Raw genomic sequence first — 21,299 nt, 5'->3', positions numbered from 1 at the left:
AGAAATTGGGGACTTTCATAGCAGGAGTGATAAATGCAACGGCTGAGATAAAATCTAAAACAGAAAGGATTCAGGTTATTGTCAAAGCAGCAGTACACCACTTGGATATGATAGGTTTAAAATGGGAAGAAGTAAGGGATGAACTCAGTGTACAGTCAAGTCAAGAAATGGCATGTGTGGGTTGATTGTACTAATAATTTTAATTCTTCAGTGGAATGCGAGAAGCCTGGTTGCTAATGGGCAAGATTTCAAGCAGTTTGTAGCCAGTAGGAGAGAAAAACCAGACATTGTGTGTATTCAAGAGTCCTGGTTAAAGTCTAACTTGGATTTTGTTTTATATGGGTATGTGGCAGTGAGGCGAGATAGGACAGAGGGGGGAGGAGGAGGATGTGTCACTTTTGTAAAGCAAGGCATCCCTTACAGAGTAATAGGTATAGGTAATGAACAAGAGTATGTGGTAGTAAAAGTGTGGGCAGAAAGGAAAGAGTCAGTGATTGTGAATTACTATAATCTGTGCAAAAGACTAGAGTTAAGCAAGCTTGAGGAGATAGAAGGGCAGAATGGTAGTAGCACGGTTTGGTGTGGTGATTTTAATGGACATAACGCATTATGGGGGAGTGACAGAACAGATGCTAATGGTCAGGTGATAGAAGAGTTGTTAGATGAAAAGAACTTGGTATGTTTAAATGATGGCAGTAGTACAAGAATAGATGTTAATTCAGGGAGAGAAGCTGTGCTTGATCTTACACTTGTGTCAAACAACATAGCAGCAGTGTGTGATTGGACAGTGTACCAAGAAGGTACTATAGGGAGTGATCATTACCCAGTCTGGTGTAAGATAAATATTGCTGTCTCATTGACCATAGAGAACACAGGTGGGAAATGGATCCTTGGGAAAGCTGATTGGAAGAAATGTCTGGAAGGAAGTGATAGATATTTAAGTCAGGTTAATGATAGAATGGACATAGAGCCACTTGACAGCAAAATAAAACAAGGCATAATGACAGCTGCATTCAAATCCATTCCTAAAAGTAAAGGTAGTATGAAGAAGAAAGTGGTACCATGGTGGGATGATAAGTGTAAGGAAGCAGTGAGAAATAGAAATAAGGCGTTTAAACTAGTCAAAAGAACTCATAATTTTCAACATATGATTCAGTACAAGCAGGCCCAGGCAGTAGTAAGGAGGATAATAAGACAGACAAAAAGGACACATTGGAGAAAGTACTGTGGTACAATTGGAAACACAACTCAGGTGGGAGAAGTATGGGGGATGATAAAAAAGATGGGAGGGGACAGGAGGGAGTGGAGTTATCCGGTTCTGACCGATGGAAATGAGACTGCAGTAACAAATAAGGAAAAGGCAGAGTTATTGGCAAATACATTTGTTATGGTACATAACTCCAATAATTTATCTGTAGAAGGAAGAAGAGGCAAAGAGAAGACAAAGTCTGAAAATATGGAGGCTTTATGCAGAAAAGATAATAATGATGATGGACAAAATGTACCTTTCAGCATGGGAGAATTAAAAAGGGCACTAGATAAAACAGGAAAGACAACACCGGGTAAAGATGAGATATGTTATAGCATGTTAAAACATCTGAGTGTTGGAAGTCTGGGGAAATTGTTGTCACTGTATAATAAAGTATGGGAAGAGGGGAGAATGCCAAGGAGCTGGAAGGAGGCGATAATTATTCCAATAAGGAAACCTGGAAAAGATGCCAGCAGGCCTGGAAACTATAGACCAATTGCCTTGACATCTCACATTTGTAAGTTAATGGAATGTATGATAAATGAGAGGTTAATGTATTTTTTGGAAAAAGGAGGTATGGTGGCGTCATATCAAAGTGGATTCAGGAGAGGAAGGAATACTATGGATCCAATGTTGTGTCTGGAGAATGAAATAAGGAAAGCGCAAGTAAATAAAGAGACAGTGGTTGCAGTGTTTTTTGATGTTGAGAAAGCTTAAGATATGCCATGGAGAGAGGGAATTCTAATCAAACTGCACTTAATGGGAGTCGGAGGGAAAATATTTAATTGGGTTATGGACTTTTTAGATGGAAGGACTATTCAGGTGAAGATAGGGTCAGAGTTATCAACCCAATATGTTGTGGAAAACGGGACACCTCAGGGAAGTGTAGTAAGTCCAACTTTATTTTCCATCATGATAAACAACATATTTATGAATATCCCTATGGATATGGGGAAGTCATTGTTTGCAGATGATGGGGCTTTGTGGAAAAGAGGGAGAAATGTTGAACACATAGTGAAGAAAGTGCAAGATGGAATTAATCAAGTTGAAAAGTGGGGAACAAAGTAGGGAGTTAAATTTTCAGTTGAAAAAACCATCTATGCGCTTTACAAGAAAGAAACTCAGGGAATGCAATTTGAAATTGTATGGAAATAATTTAGAGAAAGTTGTGAGTTTTCGTTTTTTGGGAGTATATTTTGATATGAGGTTAACATGGAGGGAGCATATTAGATATGTTGTTAGTAGATGTAAAAAAGTGATAAATGTCATGAGGTGTCTTGCAGGATTGGAGTGGGGAGCTGATATAGCATCTCTGAAATATATTTATGTAGCCTTAATTAGATCAAGATTAGACTATGGAAGTATCATATATGGATCAGCAGCAAAATCTGTGCTGGCGGACCTAGATGTTATACAAGCTCTGGCTTTACGAGTGTGTTTAGGAGCAGTTAAAACTTCCCCAGTGTGTGCACTCCAAGTGGAAGCAGGTGAAATGCCACTGTGGTTGCGTCGGAAACAGCTGGTAGCTAACCACTGGGTTAATCTAAGGGGGCATGGAGATAGTCATCCAACAAAAAGGGTACTGCAGACAAGCTGGGAGAAGGAGAGGATGGAAAAATCAAGTTTTGGATGGGCAGGAGATCAAGTGGCAAGAGATATGGGAGTATATGATAAAGAGTTTGGCGAAACTGTGGTGTGGCCTGTTAGACCTGTCTGGGAGTTAGAAAGTGTGGGGGTAGATCTGGAATTACTTAAGATTAAGCACAGTAATAAGAATGCTGACTTAGTTAGTGAATATTATAACTATAGGGACTGTAAGTATAAAGGCAGTGTTCAGATTTTTACAGATGGATCAAAGGATCTGCAGACAGATGCGACAGGGGCTGCAGTTGCTGTGCCTAGTTACCAAGTGGGAATTAGCAAGAGAACATCGGATTGTTTAAGTGTGTATGCCGTTGAATTGTTTGCCATATTGATGGCATTAGAATGGGCTGAACGGGGTAGGGTTAACAAAATAGTAATATGTAGTGATTCTGTGTCGGCCATTGCAAGTATTAAGACAGGTACAGCCAGAAATCACCAGGATCTGCTGTATGAAATCTTGTTTGCCAATTCAAGAGTGGTTAGGCAAGGGGAAAATGTTACATTCATGTGGGTCCCAGCACATTCAGATATCCCGGGAAACGAGAGAGCAGATACGTTGGCAAAAGAAGCAGTCAAAAAGGGAAGTGTTGAAATCAATATCAAGTTATCAAAATCAGAGGGAAAGGGCATTGTGTGGGGAAATATCAATAAAGAATGGCAGCAGCACTGGGATCAGGAGAGAAGGAGGAGACATTTACATCTGATACAAAATAGAGTAGGCAGTGTAAGAAAGAGGGGAGGAAACAGAAGAGAGGAGGTTGTCATATCAAGATTAAGAATAGGACACAGCAATTTACGCAGCACACTTCATGTTATAGGTAAACATCCAACCGGTCTTTGTGAAATCTGTCAGGTACCAGAAACGGTAGAACACGTTATCATTAACTGCAATAAATATAGGTCGGAAAGGAAGGATATGATGGAGGAGATGGGAAGATTGGGGATAACAGGAGCAGGACTGAGGAATGTACTAGAGTGTGGTGCTAGTGGGCAGGGGAGGAGATGTTTTATTAACTACCTTCGGGGAACGGGACTGTTAATGAAAGTGTGACAGTCAATAAGCTGTAGGAGTTAACTTACTCCGAAAGATGGCAGTAATGCAACTTTCAAGGATGTAAGCTGCCGGTAAACAACACCGAAGAAGAAGAAGAAGCGGGAGGGGAGTAATCTAACGCCGGGCACCCACCGCACGCGTCGCGTAAGCGTCGCGTAAACAGCAGGGCGAAGCAGCACGACGCGACGCGTAGGGTGTCTCCACTGGTTCCGTTTGTGTCGCGCAAAGGCTTGCGTAAAAGCTATATATTCCCAGTAGCTCTCGCAGTCTGCAGTGGGCTTACATCGTGTATTTCACGTTTGTTCAGGACTTTTGATTATGGGTTAAGTGAATACTTGGTGAGAGACCTTTTTCATTCTGTTAATTTGGTAATATTTCGTTACCTCGTAAATACGTGAGAAAGCAAACGCTTTCAAGAATTACCATAAACTTAAATCGCAACGTAGCCTGCATAACAATCAATCTCAAACTGTATTAATTTATTTGCTTGGTCAACAAGCGTGCCAATTTCACGAAGAATATGTAATGATCATCATAATAATAAATAATCCGTAATTAACCATTGGGAATTCCTGTGTTGTCATTCACGTCAAAACATTTATATGATCAGATTTAGTAAAATCAGCTAATCATGAAAAAGACAGTAACAGTTTAATCTTGAAGGGATATGAACACCACAACGCCATGAACACCGGAAGCTTTGAAGTACAAGTGCGATAGGCTACGTCTTTCTGTGGTGTATTTTCAAATTTACCCCACCCCCTCCGCAAAATAAGACAGCGAAACTAAGTTTGCCTTTCCCCCAGGTTCCAGTTATTTATTTATTTTTACAAAACGAAAAGGCTTGTATTTTTTTTTAGCAGCTTAAAAAATATCTGGGAGGTAACTAGGGACACACCCCCAGTAATATAAGAATGAAATATAAATCAGAGCATGTATACCTAGCATTTTAGAGCATATTTCTGTGTATAAACAGGCCAACGTGACGCGCGACAAGCCGAAAAAATAGAACAGAAGCGAAAAACTACGCTTCAGGTCGCTTGTGTCGCGCGAGCTTCGCAGCCGGTACGCGACGCGTTCGCATCTGGTGGAGACGACGTCGCCCGCTGCCGTTGTAATAACAGTACTTCAACTACGCTTCAGTTACGCGCGTAATACGCGCGTAGTGCGTTCGCGGCCGATACGCGTGCGGTGGGTGCCCGGCTTAAGGGGGCATGGAGATAGTCATCCGACAAAAAGGGTACTGCAGATAAAGCTACCGATAAACAACACCGAAGAAGAAGAAGAAGAAGAAATGGAAGGGGAGGAGAATTCCGACTGAAATAGTTGGCCAATGGCAGGCTTACACCCGCAGTCTGGTTCCTGTGAGTCAGACTAGTAAAGAAGTAAAAAAAAAGAAAAAGAAGTCGAAAGTGAAACTGTTTCAAACTCAAACGTCATTTAAAAGACGGAGGACAAAGAGGATGCAGTAAAAAGGAATTAAATTCGTTAAAAGAACTGAGTAAGTAGTCTGTTGTGGATTGGGATGGGGAGAATAGAAGCTAGATGAGAAGGGGTGCTTGGAGGAATAGGAATCTGTAGCTATGATCTCAGTAACGCTTAATTTAGTGAAATAAAACAAACAATAAAATGGCGCCCGAGGAGTAGACGAGGAGTATGCTTTTTTCAAACTCCTCATTTGGGACCAAAAACAACAACAACAAAAAACCTTTTTAAATGCATTTTTAAAAGTTTAACGTTTATTTTAGCATTTATTTGGTATTTTATGATCATTTTACCTATTTGGATATGACGGATGTCACAGGCCTGTCGTCGGCTACATTATGAGGCCTGCTAGGCCTACTGTAACAAAAACAGACCGAAAATTTTAACTGTGCGGATTGAGAAGTCAAAATGTTATTTTTGCTCTGTATTCACACAGTTTGGATTAACACAAATTAACTTGATGTCTGCCATGTTAAAGTCGGTGGTCGGTAGTTAATTCACGTATGGAGCTTTCATAGTTGGTCTTCTATTATTTGAAACGAGATATTAGCTTCCGTGGGCTATACAAGAGCATGCTAAAAAGATGCTTAAAGGATATTCATTTTCATATTTGCTATCCAACTCTGACTAGTTTCAATTCACAAAGACCTAGTGGCCATATCCTTACCAATTAATTCTGTTCTGTTGAATTCGTACACGTTTCAATGATAATACATTATCAAACTACTTTAACAACAACTACTTTAACAGTAGCAAGAACTGAAAAGAACTGCGGTTATAGTTGCATTAAGACGCCGTTTCTTGTGTGAACCACAAGATGGCAGCATGTAGCTGTGCATGTAGGTCTACCTAAAATGACGAATGCGCCTGATTTTAAAGCCAGAACGTCAGACCGAATTTACGTTTTGCCTGAGTTGGATTGAAGTTGAAATTGAAATACAACATAAATTGTACTGCAGCGATTTCGACTCGAATTACAACTACTTAGAAACGGAGAATACACGATAAAATGACTTATGTGATAAATTGGGCTTACTTAAGAAGAAATAATGATTTACTTTCATGAATTATTGATTTGGGTCGTTTTTGGATGTTTTCCCCTATTTCTCACGAGCATGTTCGTGTTTGTTAAATGTAAGTAAGGGGGGTTGTTTATCCAAATGTGCGATGGAAACACTGACTGGAAGCACGGGTAGTTAACGTTGCCAAATGTTTTAAAATTTTACATGAAACGCAATAACAGGGATGATCAGTCGGCTTTAAATTGTTGCTAGCATATCGTATACGCCTACAAGCAAAATACATGCATCTCAGATACTGACTTTATAGGGGTCACAATTATTGGCACCTTTAAAGATTGTTAAAAATAAAATCTAACAGAGTGAACTTTACACCAGTATGTAGATATGAGATGAAGCTGATCTACACCAGCATGTATAAAAGACATTATGCTGATCTCAGGCCAAAGGAACTGTCATGCTCTTCCATTGCATGCTGCTTCACTGGAGTTTATAAGGGGCAACCTGTTTATGAAATCCATTTTTCATCAAAAGCAACAAACTCACAAATGAAGAAAAAAAATGGTTGTTGACCTAAAATAAGGAAAATAAGGAAATGGGTCAAAAACTAAACAAAGAAATATACGACTTACTACTCTGAGACCAAATATTAATCCATTTAAAACCACTGGAGTAGAGTTAAACCTGTCCAGTAGAGGGCGCTAGTGTATCTTAGCCCCATGCTCAGTGAGGTAGATGGTTCAGGGAGCAAAGAACAATCCAGTGGCTACAGTTGGAGAATTACAGAACTTGGCTGTATCGGAGTGTCACCAAGTTTCTATTAATTGCTACATTTAGATGCTCCAAAATTAGATGCTACCTCCATGCCAAAAGGCTATTTGGAATGGTTTCAGGAAAAATGGTTTTACTGGGAGTAATCGACAGTTTCAAGAATCTAAATTGTCTCGTCTACTGTGCTCCGGAGTGATGACATTAGAGCTCTTTGGCCAAGCATAGCTGTTATTCCATTTGTGGCCTTTTCTGTTAGCTTGAACTAGTCTGCCCATTCTCCTTTGATCTCTCATTAACAAGGTGTTTTTTGTTTATCACACCATTCTCTGTAAACTCTAGAGACTGTGCTGCATGAAAATCCCAGGAGGGCAGCTGTTTCTGTGATGCTGAAACCACTACGTCTGGCACCATCCATCTGGCACAGTCAGTCATGCCAAAGTCGCTTAGATCACACATCTTGTCCATTACAATATTTGCTCAAACAACAAACTGAACATCTTCACTATGTCTGCATACTTTATATATTGAGTTGCAGTCACATGATATGCTGTTTGGTGGAGTAGGGTATTTGCATTAACAAGCAGGTAAACCTAATAAAGTGGCCGGTATGTAATACAAAGGATATGGGTTTGGTGTTGATTTATGGAGGTGTGTACAGAAACAAGTCACATACCTACTGTTAAATACGGTGGGGGATCTTTAATGTTATGGGGCTGTTCTGCTCCCACTGGTCCTGGGGCCCTTGTTAAGGACAATAGCATCATGAACTGTACCCAGGTACCAGGACATTTTAGCCAAAAAAACTGGTTGCCTCTGCCAGCAGACTGAAAGTGGCTAGTGGATCTTCCAGCAAAACAGTGACCTTGATCACACATTAATATTCACAAATAACTCATTAATTAACCACTTAAGCCACATTTTGCAATGGCTACAGTCTCCAGACTTGAACTATATTGGAAACCTGCAGTTTTAATTGAACAGGACAGTTCTGAAGCAAAGACCCAGAGGTATTAAAGAACTGGATGGAGGAAGGATCTAAGATTTCTCCCAATGTGTTCTCCAGTCTTTTTAGACATTATATAAAAAGACTCAGTGTCATTATCCTTGCAAGGGGAGGGTGAACAAACTACTGATAAGATAAGAAAAGATAAGATGACACTTTATTAATCCCCGGGGGGGGGGGGGGGGGGGAAATTCGGCTGTTACAGCAGCAGAGAGTGTGTACAAAAGAAGCAGAAAAAGCCAAGTATACATAGTCTACATAGTATACATACTGTAACATACATAGTATACATAATATAGTAATAATAATAAAACAAGTGAAACATGTAAAGGAAAATAAATAACTATTTCAATGAACCCAGGGGTGTCAATAATTGTGACACTTATTTTCTGAAAATAAATGTATGATCTGAAAAATTTTGGTTGATTCCATTGAATCGTTAATAAAAAATATTTAGCAAGTTGGACAATCAATATATAGTGACATTTATGCAATACAATTGTTCATCATTATCAATGGTTCAAAAACATTTGAGGTGGCTGTTTAGAACATGTTTAGGTCCTATTTCAGTTCTGGATTGCTTACTGTCAACACCGCGGTGTGTTGTATATGCGTGTCTCTGTGTGTTCAGTGTGTTCTCATTTTGTGTGTTTACAGCTTGGCTGGTTTGGGATAGATCCCACGTGTGGTCTAAACTGGGCAGATTTGTTCCAGTCTCCTGAGATAGGGGGCGCTGTTTATAAAATGAGTCTCTCAGAGGAGCCAGACACCAAAGGAGGAACCCTCAGCACTATGAGGAAGAGGTACAAATGCGTGAACCAGATATTTAATGTGCTGTGAGTTAGAGCTGCAGTGAGCAAACACCCCATAGAAACCCTGCATGCAGAACTTTGTAAAAACATCCTCCATGTCCAGAGAAAAGTACCAAACAATGCATGCAGGGCTGAATTAGGGCAATATCCACTATTGATTAACATCCAAAAAGGGCAGTTAAATTTTGGAATCACCTCAAAAACAGCGACCCCCAGTCGTATCATTACAAGGCCCTGAAATACCAAGAGATGAGCCCAGAGAAGAGCCACCTCAGCCAGCTAGTCTTGAGGCTTAGTTCACTAACCACCCCTAACGCAAAGCAGCCTCAAGACAGCTCTATACAATTAGTCAACCAAATTATAGCAAAACATAAAGAAAATTACATCACCTATTGGGACACACAAACAAAAACACAAAGCAAATTAGAATGCTATCGGGCCCTAAAAAGAGAGTACACTGTGGCAGATTACCTGACCACAGTGAAAGAAACAAAAACAAGGAGAACATTGACAAAATATAGACTCGGTGATCACAGCCTGGCCATTGAGACCGGTAGACACCGGCAGACCTGGCTGCCCAGAGAGGACAGGCTGTGCTCCCACTGCGATCAGGGGGCAGTGGAGACAGAGCTGCATTTTCTGACACGATGTAAAAAATACAGTGAGGCAAGAAGACAATACTTCTTCAAAATAAAAGAAATCTACCTTCAATTCGAGACAGTATCAGAGGTAGAGAAGCTGCCATTCCTCTTGGGAGAGAGGAGAGAATGTGTGGCTTTGGCTGCGCAATACACTGCCACTTGCCACAAACTGAGGGACAGTAAGTAATTATAACACATCAGCAATTACAAAATCTTTTTTTTTTTTTTTTAAATAAATTTTTGGATAGTTTTCTTAATTATTGTTAAATTGTATATTCACTGTTTCACCAAATTTACACTTGACATTACACCTGCTAACATACACAAATACCACGCACACACACATTTGTACTCTGTTCATATGTTTATTGTTTGTTGTAGCTACGCTTTGGCAATATGTATATGTATGTACGTCATGCCAATAAAGCTTATTATTTGAATATTTGAATATTTGAATAGAGCTGCAGTAAGAGGATGAGTTTAACTGGAAGCTTTGTCTGCATGTGCTGTGAGTTAGAGCTGCAGTAAGAGGATTGTCTTTTACATTTATAACTTATTGCACCTATGCCAAATATTACTCTTGACCATCCACAGCGGAATATCGCACAAACACAATAAATTAGCTTCTATTTAAACGTTTTTAAAATGCTTTCAGATTTTATTTCTGGTGTGTTTGGGAGCAAGGGCTCGATTTTAATCTGCACTTTGAGGATGAGTTTAACTGGAAGCTCTGTCTCCATGTGCTGTGAGTTAGAGCTGCAGTAAGAGGATGAGTTTAACTGGATGTTGTGTCTCCATGTTTTGTTCACAGGGTCCAGGTAGAAAGAGCAGAGTCACCTGTACCCATCTGTAAGTCTATGAAGAGTGATCATTCAATGGATCATCCATTGGCATTCAGGGGAGAGGTCACATGTGACCAAAGGTAATTAAAGAGGTTCAAATTGACAGTACTGTTTAATTATACCTCAATGTTACTGGCACCTTTCTGTTGTCGGTGGGTGTATTAAGACTTTCAGATCTAGGTGAGGGTTATTATTGCACATATAGCTGTAGGTTTGTGATTTATATCACATTCAGGTGTAGGTGAGGTGCATTTTGTCATATTCATTTGTGCTGTGAGTTAGAGCTGCAGTAAGAGGATTGTCTTTTACATTTATAACTTACTGCACCTGTGCCAAATATTACTCTTTACCATCCACAGCGGAATATCGCACAAACACAATGAACCAGCTTTCATTTAAACATTTTAAAAATGCTTTCAGATTTTATTTCTGGTGTGTTTGGGAGCAAGGGCTCTATTTTAATCTGCACTTTGAGGATGAGTTTAACTGGATGTTGTGTCTCCATGTGCTGTGAGTTAGAGCTGCAGTATGAGGATGAGTTTAACTGGAAGCTCTCTCTCCATGTGCTGTGAGTTAGAGCTGCAGTAAGAGGATGAGTTTAACTGGATGTTGTGTCTCCATGTTTTGTTCACAGGGTCCAGGTAGAAAGAGCAGGGTCACCTGTACCCAGCTGTCTGTCTATGAAGAGTGATCGTTCAATGGATCATCCATTGGCATTCAGAGGAAAGTTCACAGGTGATCAAAGGTAATTAATGAGGTTCAAATTGACAGTACTGTTTAATTATACCTCAATGTTACTGGCACCTTTCTGTTGTCGGTGGGTGTATTAAGACTTTCAGATCTAGGTGGGGGTTATTATTGCACATATAGCTGTAGGTTTGTGATTTATATCACATTCAGGTGTAGGTGAGGTGCATTTTGTCATATTTATTTGTGATGTGAGTTTGAGCTGCAGTAAGAGGATGAGTTTAACTGGAAGCATTTTCTCCATGTGCCATGAGTTAGAGCTGCGGTTAGAGGATGAGTTTAACTGGAAGCTCTGTCTCCATATGCTGTGAGTTAGAGCTGCAGTAAGAGGATGAGTTTAACTGGAAGCTCTCTCTCCATGTGCTGTGAGTTAGAGCTGCAGTAAGAGGATGAGTTTAACTGGAAGCTCTGTCTCCATGTGCTGTGATTTAGAGCTGCAGTAAGAGGATTGTCTTTTACATTTATAACTTATTGCACCTGTGCCAAATATTACTCTTGACCATCCACAGCGGAATATCGCACAAACACAATGAACCAGCTTTTATTTAAACATTTTAAAAATGCTTTCAGATTTTATTTCTGGTGTGTTTGGGAGCAAGGGCTCGATTTTAATCTGCACTTTGAGGATGAGTTTAACTGGAAGCTCTGTCTCCATGTGCTGTGAGTTAGAGCTGTAGTAAGAGGATGAGTTTAACTGGAAGCTCTGTCCCAATGTGTTGTGAGTTAGAGCTGCAGTAAGAGGATGAGTTTAACTGGAAACTCTGTCTCCATGTGCTGTGAGTTAGAGCTGCAGTAAGAGGATGAGTTTAACTGGAAGCTCTGTCTCCATGTGCTGTGAGTTAGAGCTGCAGTAAGAGGATGAGTTTAACTGGAAGCTCTGTCTCCATGTGCTGTGAGTTAGAGCTGCAGTAAGAGGATGAGTTTAACTGGAAGCTCTGTCTCCATGTGCTGTGAATTAGAGCTGCAGTAAGAGGATGAGTTTAACTGGATGTTGTCTCTCCATGTTTTGTTCACAGGGTCCAGGTAGAAAGAGCAGGGTCACCTGTACCCAGCTGTCTGTCTATGAAGAGTGATCATTCAATGGATCATCCATTGGCATTCAGAGGAAAGTTCACAGGTGATCAAAGGTAATTAATGAGGTTCAAATTGACAGTACTGTTTAATTATACCTCAATGTTACTGGCACCTTTCTGTTGTCGGTGGGTGTATTAAGACTTTCAGATCTAGGTGGGGGTTATTATTGCACATATAGCTGTAGGTTTGTGATTTATATCACATTCAGGTGTAGGTGAGGTGCATTTTGTCATATTTATTTGTGATGTGAGTTTGAGCTGCAGTAAGAGGATGAGTTTAACTGGAAGCATTTTCTCCATGTGCCATGAGTTAGAGCTGCAGTATGAGGATGAGTTTAACTGGAAGCTCTGTCTCCATGTACTGTGAGTTAGAGCTGCAGTATGAGGATGAGTTTAACTGGAAGCTCTGTCTCCATGTGCTGTGAGTTAGAGCTGCAGTAAGAGGATGAGTTTAACTGGAAGCTCTGTCTCCATGTGTTGTGAGTTAGAGCTGCAGTAAGAGGACGAGTTTAACTGGATGTTGTGTCTCCATGTTTTGTTCACAGGGTCCAGGTAGAAAGAGCAGGGTCACCTGTACCCAGCTGTCTGTCTATGAAGAGTGATCATTCAATGGATCATCCATTGGCATTCAGAGGAAAGTTCGCAGGTGATCAAAGGTAATTAAAGAGGTTCAAATTGACAGTACTTTTTAATTATACCTCAGTGTTACTGGCACCTTTCTGTTGTCTGTGGGTGTATTAAGACTTTCAGATCTAGGTGGGGGTTATTATTGCACATATAGCTGTAGGTTTGTGATTTATATCACATTCAGGTGTAGGTGAGGTGTATTTTGTCATATTCATTTGTGCTGTGAGTTAGAGCTGCGGTTAGAGGATGAGTTTAACTGGAAGCTCTCTCTCCATGTGCTGGGAGTTAAAGCTGCAGTAAGAGGATGAGTTTAACTGGAAGCTCTGTCTCCATGTGCTGTGATTTAGAGCTGCAGTAAGAGGATTGTCTTTTACATTTATAACTTATTGCACCTATGCCAAATATTACTCTTGACCATCCACAGCGGAATATCGCACAAACACAATGAACCAGCTTTTATTTAAACATTTTAAAAATGCTTTCAGAATTTATTTCTGGTGTGTTTGGGAGCAAGGGCTCGATTTTAATCTGCACTTTGAGGATGAGTTTAACTGGAAGCTCTGTCTCCATGTGCTGTGAGTTAGAGCTGTAGTAAGAGGATGCGTTTAACTGGAAGCTCTGTCCCAATGTGTTGTGAGTTAGAGCTGCAGTAAGAGGATGAGTTTAACTGGAAGCTCTGTCTCCATGTGCTGTGAGTTAGAGCTGCAGTAAGAGGATGAGTTTAACTGGAAGCTCTGTCTCCATGTGATGTGAGTTAGAGCTGCAGTAAGAGGATGAGTTTAACTGGAAGCTGTGTCTCCATGTGCTGTGAGTTAGAGCTGCAGTAAGAGGATGAGTTTAACTGGATGTTGTCTCTCCATGTTTTGTTCACAGGGTCCAGGTAGAAAGAGCAGGGTCACCTGTACCCAGCTGTCTGTCTATGAAGAGTGATCATTCAATGGATCATCCATTGGCATTCAGAGAAAAGTTCACAGGTGATCAAAGGTAATTAATGAGGTTCAAATTGACAGTACTGTTTAATTATACCTCAATGTTACTGGCACCTTTCTGTTGTCTGTGGGTGTATTAAGACTTTCAGATCTAGGTGGGGGTTATTATTGTATTACTATAATTATAATTATAATAAGTATTATTATTATTGCTTTTATTTAGAGCTGCAGTAAGAGGATGAGTTTAACTGGAAGCTGTTTTGTTTGCAGGATACTGCATTCACTCCAGTCCTGCTCTTTAGAAGAGAACAGTTCAGAGAAATTATCTTCCCCAAGACAGGTGAGTTCTGTTTTTTTTTTTTCAATTGTTTTTAATTAATTTGTGTTTTATTTGTATTGTAAGTTTCATTTGAATATATAATGCATGTATCATATATAATATATAGAATACATAGTTGAGGCCAATCGTTTACATACACCTATGCTAAGGACATTCAAACCAAATGTTTTCCAACAGCACACATTCCATGTTACCATACATTCCCTGTGTTAAGTCAATTAGGGTATCTTCTTTATTTCCATTTCAAAAAACAGCTAAGAGACAGATTTATGTCAGCTTTTATGTACTATATCAGATTTTCAGCTATGCACTTAAATAGATTGTCAAAAGCAAAAAGTGTGGTTTTTCTAAACAAAATTTAAAAAAATGAATTGCCCCTGTTTGGAAGCTTCATATACGTTACAGTAATCATACAGTGTTGAGTTCTTCAAGCTCGTTTACATAATGTAGCTTTCGAACGTAGCTTACGCCGTCCTTCTAGCTGAAACTACAGCTTAGCTATTCTACTGAGTACTGACTTACTTTCACTTTGCGTTTTCACGTAGCGCATGAGTGGAAGCTTAGCGCACACTTTAGTAGAGCTTTGACTATTGGCAAATGCTTTGCATAAAAGATACTGAAGTACTATAAAGGGCACTATATTATTATAAATAGTTAATGATTCGATTTTATATTTTTGTCATTTTCCTCCTTGTGATGCCAGAAATGCCAAACGCGGAACTGTGTAAAGTATGGGTATATTTTATTTGTAGTTGTGTAAATACAGAAATATGAATGACTTTCTCGGCAAGATTATACAGGTGCAAAACCAATAGTTTAATGTTTTATTTTTAGTTATCCAGCAAGGCAGTGTAATGACCAAGAGGTTTTCATGAGTCAGAGGGGGGCTCGAAGCTGCCTGCATACTTCCAAAAGTGCTGCAGGCAGCCACGCTACCCAGTGAGCCACTAGCGAAGGAGATATATAAGCAGAATTTTGTGGTTTTAAACAAGTGCACTTCTATACATGTCATTTTTTGCGTTTGCATCCGATGAGTCATTAGCAAGGTAGCTATAAGGAAGTTTTATACCTACTGGTGAGGCAGGGTTATGAGAGGACAGTTTGTTATGGTTGTTAGAGTTACACAGTACATACACCTCAGTGCTCGGCAGTATCCTTGTGCCTGGGAACTTGAACTCATTCAGTTACTTTCTTTCAGACTCTAATGCCAAAGGATTGTAATTATACTGTATTCTAACCCGAGTTACTGGGACAGGTGGTTTAGGCCCGAGGACTCAGTTCCAGCACCTCAGAAATTCAGAAGTTGTGTGCTATGACACTTTGCACCAGTCTTAGAGGTTTTAACATGGGTTCCACATGTGGCAGATTCCAGATTCTTGTTGTAGCCTGGGGCTGCACTATCAGAGGGGTGGAGACTTGTATCTGCCGTGGCACCCAAAGGTTGCGACGTTCCATCGGGCTCGGTACTCAGAGGTCCAGTGACCACTAGTACCGGCCTCCATCTCTGAGACTTAAAGGTGTGGTTCCCTCTGGACAGATACCGGACAGTCTCAACTGCACTCTCAGAGGGGTTGAGACGTGTACCGCCGTGGGACCCAGGCACCCGGGTTTAGTATCAGCACTTATCAGACTCTGCTTTCAGGCTGGAACTTAGGAGCCTAGGCTATGCACCCGGCTTAGCACTGGTCATTTATTTGTTCATAGGCTAGAAACTTAATCCTTTAACCTTGTTACTGCACTCAGAGGTGTTTATATTAAGGACTAAAGCCTTTAAACTTGTTACTAGACTTGTACTCAGAGGTTTTTATATTAAGGTCTAAAGCCTTTAAACTTGTTACTAGACTTGTACTCAGAGGTTTTTATATTAAGGTCTAAAGCCTTTAAACTTGTTACTAGGCTTGTACTCAGAGGTTTTTATATTAAGGTCTAAAGCCTTTAAACTTGTTACTAGAATTGTACTCTGGTAATCAGTTCCGAAGGCTCAAGAACACTTACCACAGTGCCCTGGGACACCGCACCTCAGCTTGTATGCACTGATATTAGTGGGTTAGCATATGGCCGGTGATGCTGTGGACAAAGTGAGGTTATTCACAAAATTATGGATCATACTGAAAACATAGTGGTTTATTGTTTCTATATACATATATATATATATATATAGTAACAAAAAAACAAGGCATGTCCAAGCAGCAGGAGGTGAGCTGTATGTCAATTGATCCCCAAGTTGGTATGTCCAGAGCCCTATCTTCAAAAGGGCAAGATGGCTGAAGAATGCACAAGATTGCTCTTCCGCAATAAACGGTGTCGTAAACAGTCCCATGCAGGATGCATTGATTGCTTTCCTAGCTGCAGGTCTCATCCTTTAGGCATTTATGGCCCCCACCTGTGTGTAGCAGTTGAACACAAGTAGAAACCAGACGTGACAGAGTCCTTTTGCAGTGGAATTTTTACCTTACATAGCTAATGTTAAACTCGGTGAAAATGCAGAAAGCGGAACTCTCTAAAGTTTGGGTGCATTGTATTATTTTAGTGCTTATTAATTTAGCATCTGGAGGTGGAACACGGCTGGGAAAAAAGATATACACAATATTCCAATCTGGAGAGGTTTTCAGGATATCTGGGCCCACCTTTGGGAAAACGCATGTCAAATTTTACCGCTTTGTTAAATCCACTTTTTTATTGGTGTTGTATACATCCTGGGGTACGATTGTAAAAAGAAATCTGGTTTCATCCAGTATCTGAAGTATATATAATCACTACAGAATAAAGAAAATACAAAACATTTTTGGATTTCTTCTTTGTTTTTCAGGATGAATGTGTCCTGTATGTTTACAGAGCGAGATTCCCGTGTGATCAGGGGTTATTTTGGTAGAAATGTTCTCTTTATTTCAAGCTTTGAACCATGTCTGGACTGCATATAGTTTCATATTTGGAGATAGCAGTACTGCATGGAGATAATGAGGTTTCTTTAAGACAGAGGAGGTTCCTACAAAAAGCCCTGGATTTTAAGTGGGGTTTGAGGGGTTAACTCCTCTAAAGACACAACTTAACATCAAATCCAGTTCTGCAGCGCTGCCTGATCCTCCGTGCCTCACAGAAAGTCCAGATTCCTTTAGCAGGTCCCACACATGGCAGCAGAGGAAGACTCCAAACTGAGACTTTTAAACTGGAAGCATTCAGTTCAGTTAGCATTTACTAAATGTACTGCACAGAGCAACTCCTTTATTATATGGAAATTCATGATTTAGCACAAGTAGTATCTCTAGTCTATTCTCTATTTTTCTCTAAAACACTCAACACAAAACAAGGATCCTGTAGCGTTTATTTGAACTGTAATACAACACACGCTGTAAAAAAAGTTTGGTTCTCCCAACTAAAACGTTTAAAGTAACTGTATACAATAGCACTTTTCAGTTTGTTGTACCTTCAAGGTTCTGTGCATTACAAACTCTATGATCCAGCGACATTTATTTTATGTTGGCTGAGCAACGATAAATAAGTTGTATTAACTTTGATTTGACAATATTGGCTTACAATAATATTGGTGTTCAGCCAACAAAATATTTTCACTCTATTTTTTCTCTAAATCTCTAAATATAATAATAAAAATTATTTTATATTCAAATACAATAACAAAATTGCCAAATTCATGTAACTAAATATTTTACACTGGGCCAACCTAAATAATAAAGGTATTTGTAGGGGAAAAAACAAACAAGACAAAATTCTATCCATCCATCTGGTAACATTTTTGTAACATTTAATTATTATTTGATAGTAATATGATAAATGGTCAATTATGAGGAATTGACATACTCACCAACCCATCTCTTCATGTGTTTATTTCTCACTGATATAGCACACCTCTTCATGTGTTTATTTCACACTGATACAGCACACCTCTTCATGTGTTTATTTCACTCTGATACAGCACACCTCTTCATGTGTTTATTTCACACTGATACAGCACACCTCTTCATGTGTTTATTTCACACTGATACGGCACACCTCTTCCTGTGTTTATTTCAGTCTCTCCTGCGCACTTTGATGAAGCTGAAGAAGGATGAGAAGTTGAAACAGTTTCAGAGCCATCTGAGTCAGGATTGCCCAGAATGCTTAAAGAGTCTGTCTGAAGATCCTTCTGTACTGGTTAAGTTTATGAAGATGAAGGAATTGTTCAAAAGTCATCGAATTGAAGGTTACCCAGAATGCATTGAGAGCAAGCGGAAGGATCCTGAGGCCCTGTACATAGTTGAGAAGTTGCTGGAGACCTGTGGCAATGAGAGGTCTCTGAAGATCACACTCCACATCTTGAGGAACATGAAGCAGAAGGATCTCACTGACTCACTGGAGAGAGATGAGCAGCGCAGTAAGAGTTTTCTCTCATTGCGAATGTGTGTCCATTCAATGCTGGAATTAGCTATAGCATCCACACTTTCATAATAGTGTTTTACATTGTCAACATTACATATAGAAAGTGTCACAACCAATGTGCACACAAAGGCATTGCAATGAAATTATAGCATGAAGCAGTGATTATGGGGGTAAGCAAATGTACATGAGATTAAATGTCCCTGAGGGGGATTTAAAGCAGGAATCTTGTGCTCAAAAGCCAGTGACTAAACCACTGTCCCATTAGACAGACTGCCCCAAGGTTGTATCCAGGGCTAAAGAGCAGTCAGGATAACAATATTATATTTTAGAATTACCATGTAACAAAACCTGAGACAAGAAGTGTAGAAGCACATTTGAGCCCATTTTCAGTGTTTTAATGTTTTTTCCCTTCATCCGTAGTGTACAAATGCAACAGTGTGTGCTTCCTTGCTGATATGATGTATTTATGATGGATTATATTTCAGAGTTATGTAATACTGTGTGAGAAGTGTGTAACATACTGTTTGAGGTATGTACAACACTGTGTGAGAGGCATAACATACTGTTAGACTTATGTAGCACTGTGATGTGTGTAAAATGCTGTTATGAATGAGTCCATTAATATTTTTATTGGCAGTTTTTAAAAAATCTGTTATTGAATGGGAAATGTTTATCACATTTTAAACATAATTGTTTCTCATATTTCCTCTCTTCAGATGAATCCATAAAAATAGCCCAGAAGGCACTTAAAGCTTATCTAAAGAGGACGTTTGAATGCATATTTGAAGGTTTAGCAAAGCAGAGCAACCCAACCCTCCTCAATGAGATCTATACAGAGCTCTACATCACAGAGGGGGGAAGTGGGGGGGTCAATAATGAACACGAGGTCAGACAGATTGAGACAGCATCCAAGAGACAAACCACACTGGAGACTGCAATCCTCTGCAGTGACATCTTTAAGCCTTCACCTGGACAAAAGAAACCCATCAGAACTGTGCTTACAAAGGGCATCGCTGGCATTGGGAAAACTGTCTCTGTGCAGAAGTTCATTTTGGACTGGGCAGAAGGAAAAGCCAATCAGGACGCTAATTTCATCTTCACTCTTCCTTTCCGAGATCTGAATTTGAAGAAGGAAAGGGCATTCAGTCTGATGCAACTTCTGCAGCACTACTTTCCACAACTGAAAGAGAGCCAAAGTGTTGAAGGTAATGAGGTCAAAGTGGTGTTTATCTTTGATGGTCTGGATGAGTGTCGACTTCCTCTAGATTTCCAAGGTAATGAGATCTGCTGTGATATAACAGAATCATCATCAGTGGATGTGCTGCTGACCAACCTCATTAAGGGGAATCTGCTTCCCTCTGCTCTCCTCTGGATCACCTCCCGACCAGCAGCAGCCAATCAGATCCCTCCTGAGTGTGTCCACCGAGTGACAGAGGTACGAGGGTTCAATGACCCACAGAAAGAGGGGTACTTCAGGAAGAGAATCAGAGATCAGAACCAGGCCAGCAGAATTATCACACACATAAAGTCATCCAGGAGTCTCTACATCATGTGTCACATACCTGTCTTCTGCTGGATTTCTGCTACTGTTCTGGAGACAATGTTGGGTAAAGCAAAGAGTGGAGATCTGCCCAAAACTCTGACTGAAATGTACACACACTTCCTGCTCATTCAGACTAATGTGAAGAATCAGAAGTATCATGGCACTGATGAGACAGACTCAAAGATGTCAGCATCAGATACAGAAATCATCCTGAAACTGGGGCGGCTGGCTTTTCTACAGCTGGAAAAGGGCAATCTGATATTCTATGAAGAGGACCTGAGAGAGAGTGGCATTGATGTCAGTGAAGCTTCAGTGTACTCTGGGGTGTGCACAGAGATCTTTAAAGAGGAGTGTGGGTTGTATCAGGAGAAGGTCTACTGCTTTGTGCATCTGAGCATTCAGGAGTATCTGGCTGCTTTATTTGTGTTTCATTCATGTGTGAATGAGAACAGAAATGTACTCAGAGCAGAAGAATCATATCCTCACAGTGACAGAGTGCAGCTGTCTGAGTTACACAGGACTGCAGTGGATCAGGCCTTAAAGAGTAAGAATGGACACCTGGACCTTTTCCTCAGATTCCTTCTTGGCCTCTCTCTGGAGTCCATTCAGAAGCTCCTACGGGGACTACTGACACAGACAGGAAGCAGATCACCTGTACCAGACCTACAGACACAGACAGAAAGCAGATCACAGAGCATTAATAAAACAGTCCAGTACATTAAGGAGAGGATCAGAAAGGAATCTTCAGCAGAGAGGACCATCAATCTGTTCCACTGTCTCAGTGAACTGAATGACAACTCTCTAGTGGAGGTCATCCAGAATTCCCTGAGATCAGGAAGACTTTCTGATAAGGAGCTGGAACCACACCAGTGCTCAGCTCTGGCCTTTGTGTTACTGATGTCAGAGGAGGTCCTGGATGAGTTTGACTTGAAGACCTACAACACATCAGCAGCAGGTCATCAGAGACTGTTACCAGTAGTCAGGAACTGCAGGAAGGCCACGTGAGTATTATGTCATTAATAATGTGGATGATTGACAGTGTATTTTCACACTTAATATTTCTAGTGAGAGTAAAGTACAATAAAATTGTCTGGGAAGTGAAATTTGGTATAAATGATAACTTCTGGATCATTTTAACAGTTAGTG

The 21,299-nt window shown here is 40.2% G+C and overlaps 1 protein-coding gene across 1 annotated transcript in view; it reads left to right on the top strand.

Moving 5' to 3' along the window:
* Positions 1 to 5,158: 5,158 nt before the first annotated feature.
* The window catches only part of LOC118209723 (NACHT, LRR and PYD domains-containing protein 3-like), a gene marked incomplete at its 3' end in the record, with an annotated part of 37,499 nt that continues 21,358 nt past the window's right edge, over positions 5,159 to 21,299 (top strand). Inside the window, exons 1-9 of the mRNA XM_035385293.1 lie at positions 5,159 to 5,448; positions 8,883 to 9,028; positions 11,155 to 11,265; positions 12,284 to 12,394; positions 12,886 to 12,996; positions 13,841 to 13,951; positions 14,167 to 14,236; positions 18,266 to 18,605; positions 19,327 to 21,154. Of these exons, the coding sequence (XP_035241184.1) occupies positions 8,970 to 9,028; positions 11,155 to 11,265; positions 12,284 to 12,394; positions 12,886 to 12,996; positions 13,841 to 13,951; positions 14,167 to 14,236; positions 18,266 to 18,605; positions 19,327 to 21,154 (2,741 nt within the window). The remainder of the gene's footprint in view (positions 5,449 to 8,882; positions 9,029 to 11,154; positions 11,266 to 12,283; positions 12,395 to 12,885; positions 12,997 to 13,840; positions 13,952 to 14,166; positions 14,237 to 18,265; positions 18,606 to 19,326; positions 21,155 to 21,299) is intronic.

Source organism: Anguilla anguilla, chromosome 12 (assembly GCF_013347855.1).
Source record: "Anguilla anguilla isolate fAngAng1 chromosome 12, fAngAng1.pri, whole genome shotgun sequence".
NCBI classification, from domain to species: domain Eukaryota; kingdom Metazoa; phylum Chordata; class Actinopteri; order Anguilliformes; family Anguillidae; genus Anguilla; species Anguilla anguilla.
The sequence above is the reverse complement of the archived record's forward strand: the minus strand, read 5'-3'. Positions and strand labels throughout refer to the sequence as shown.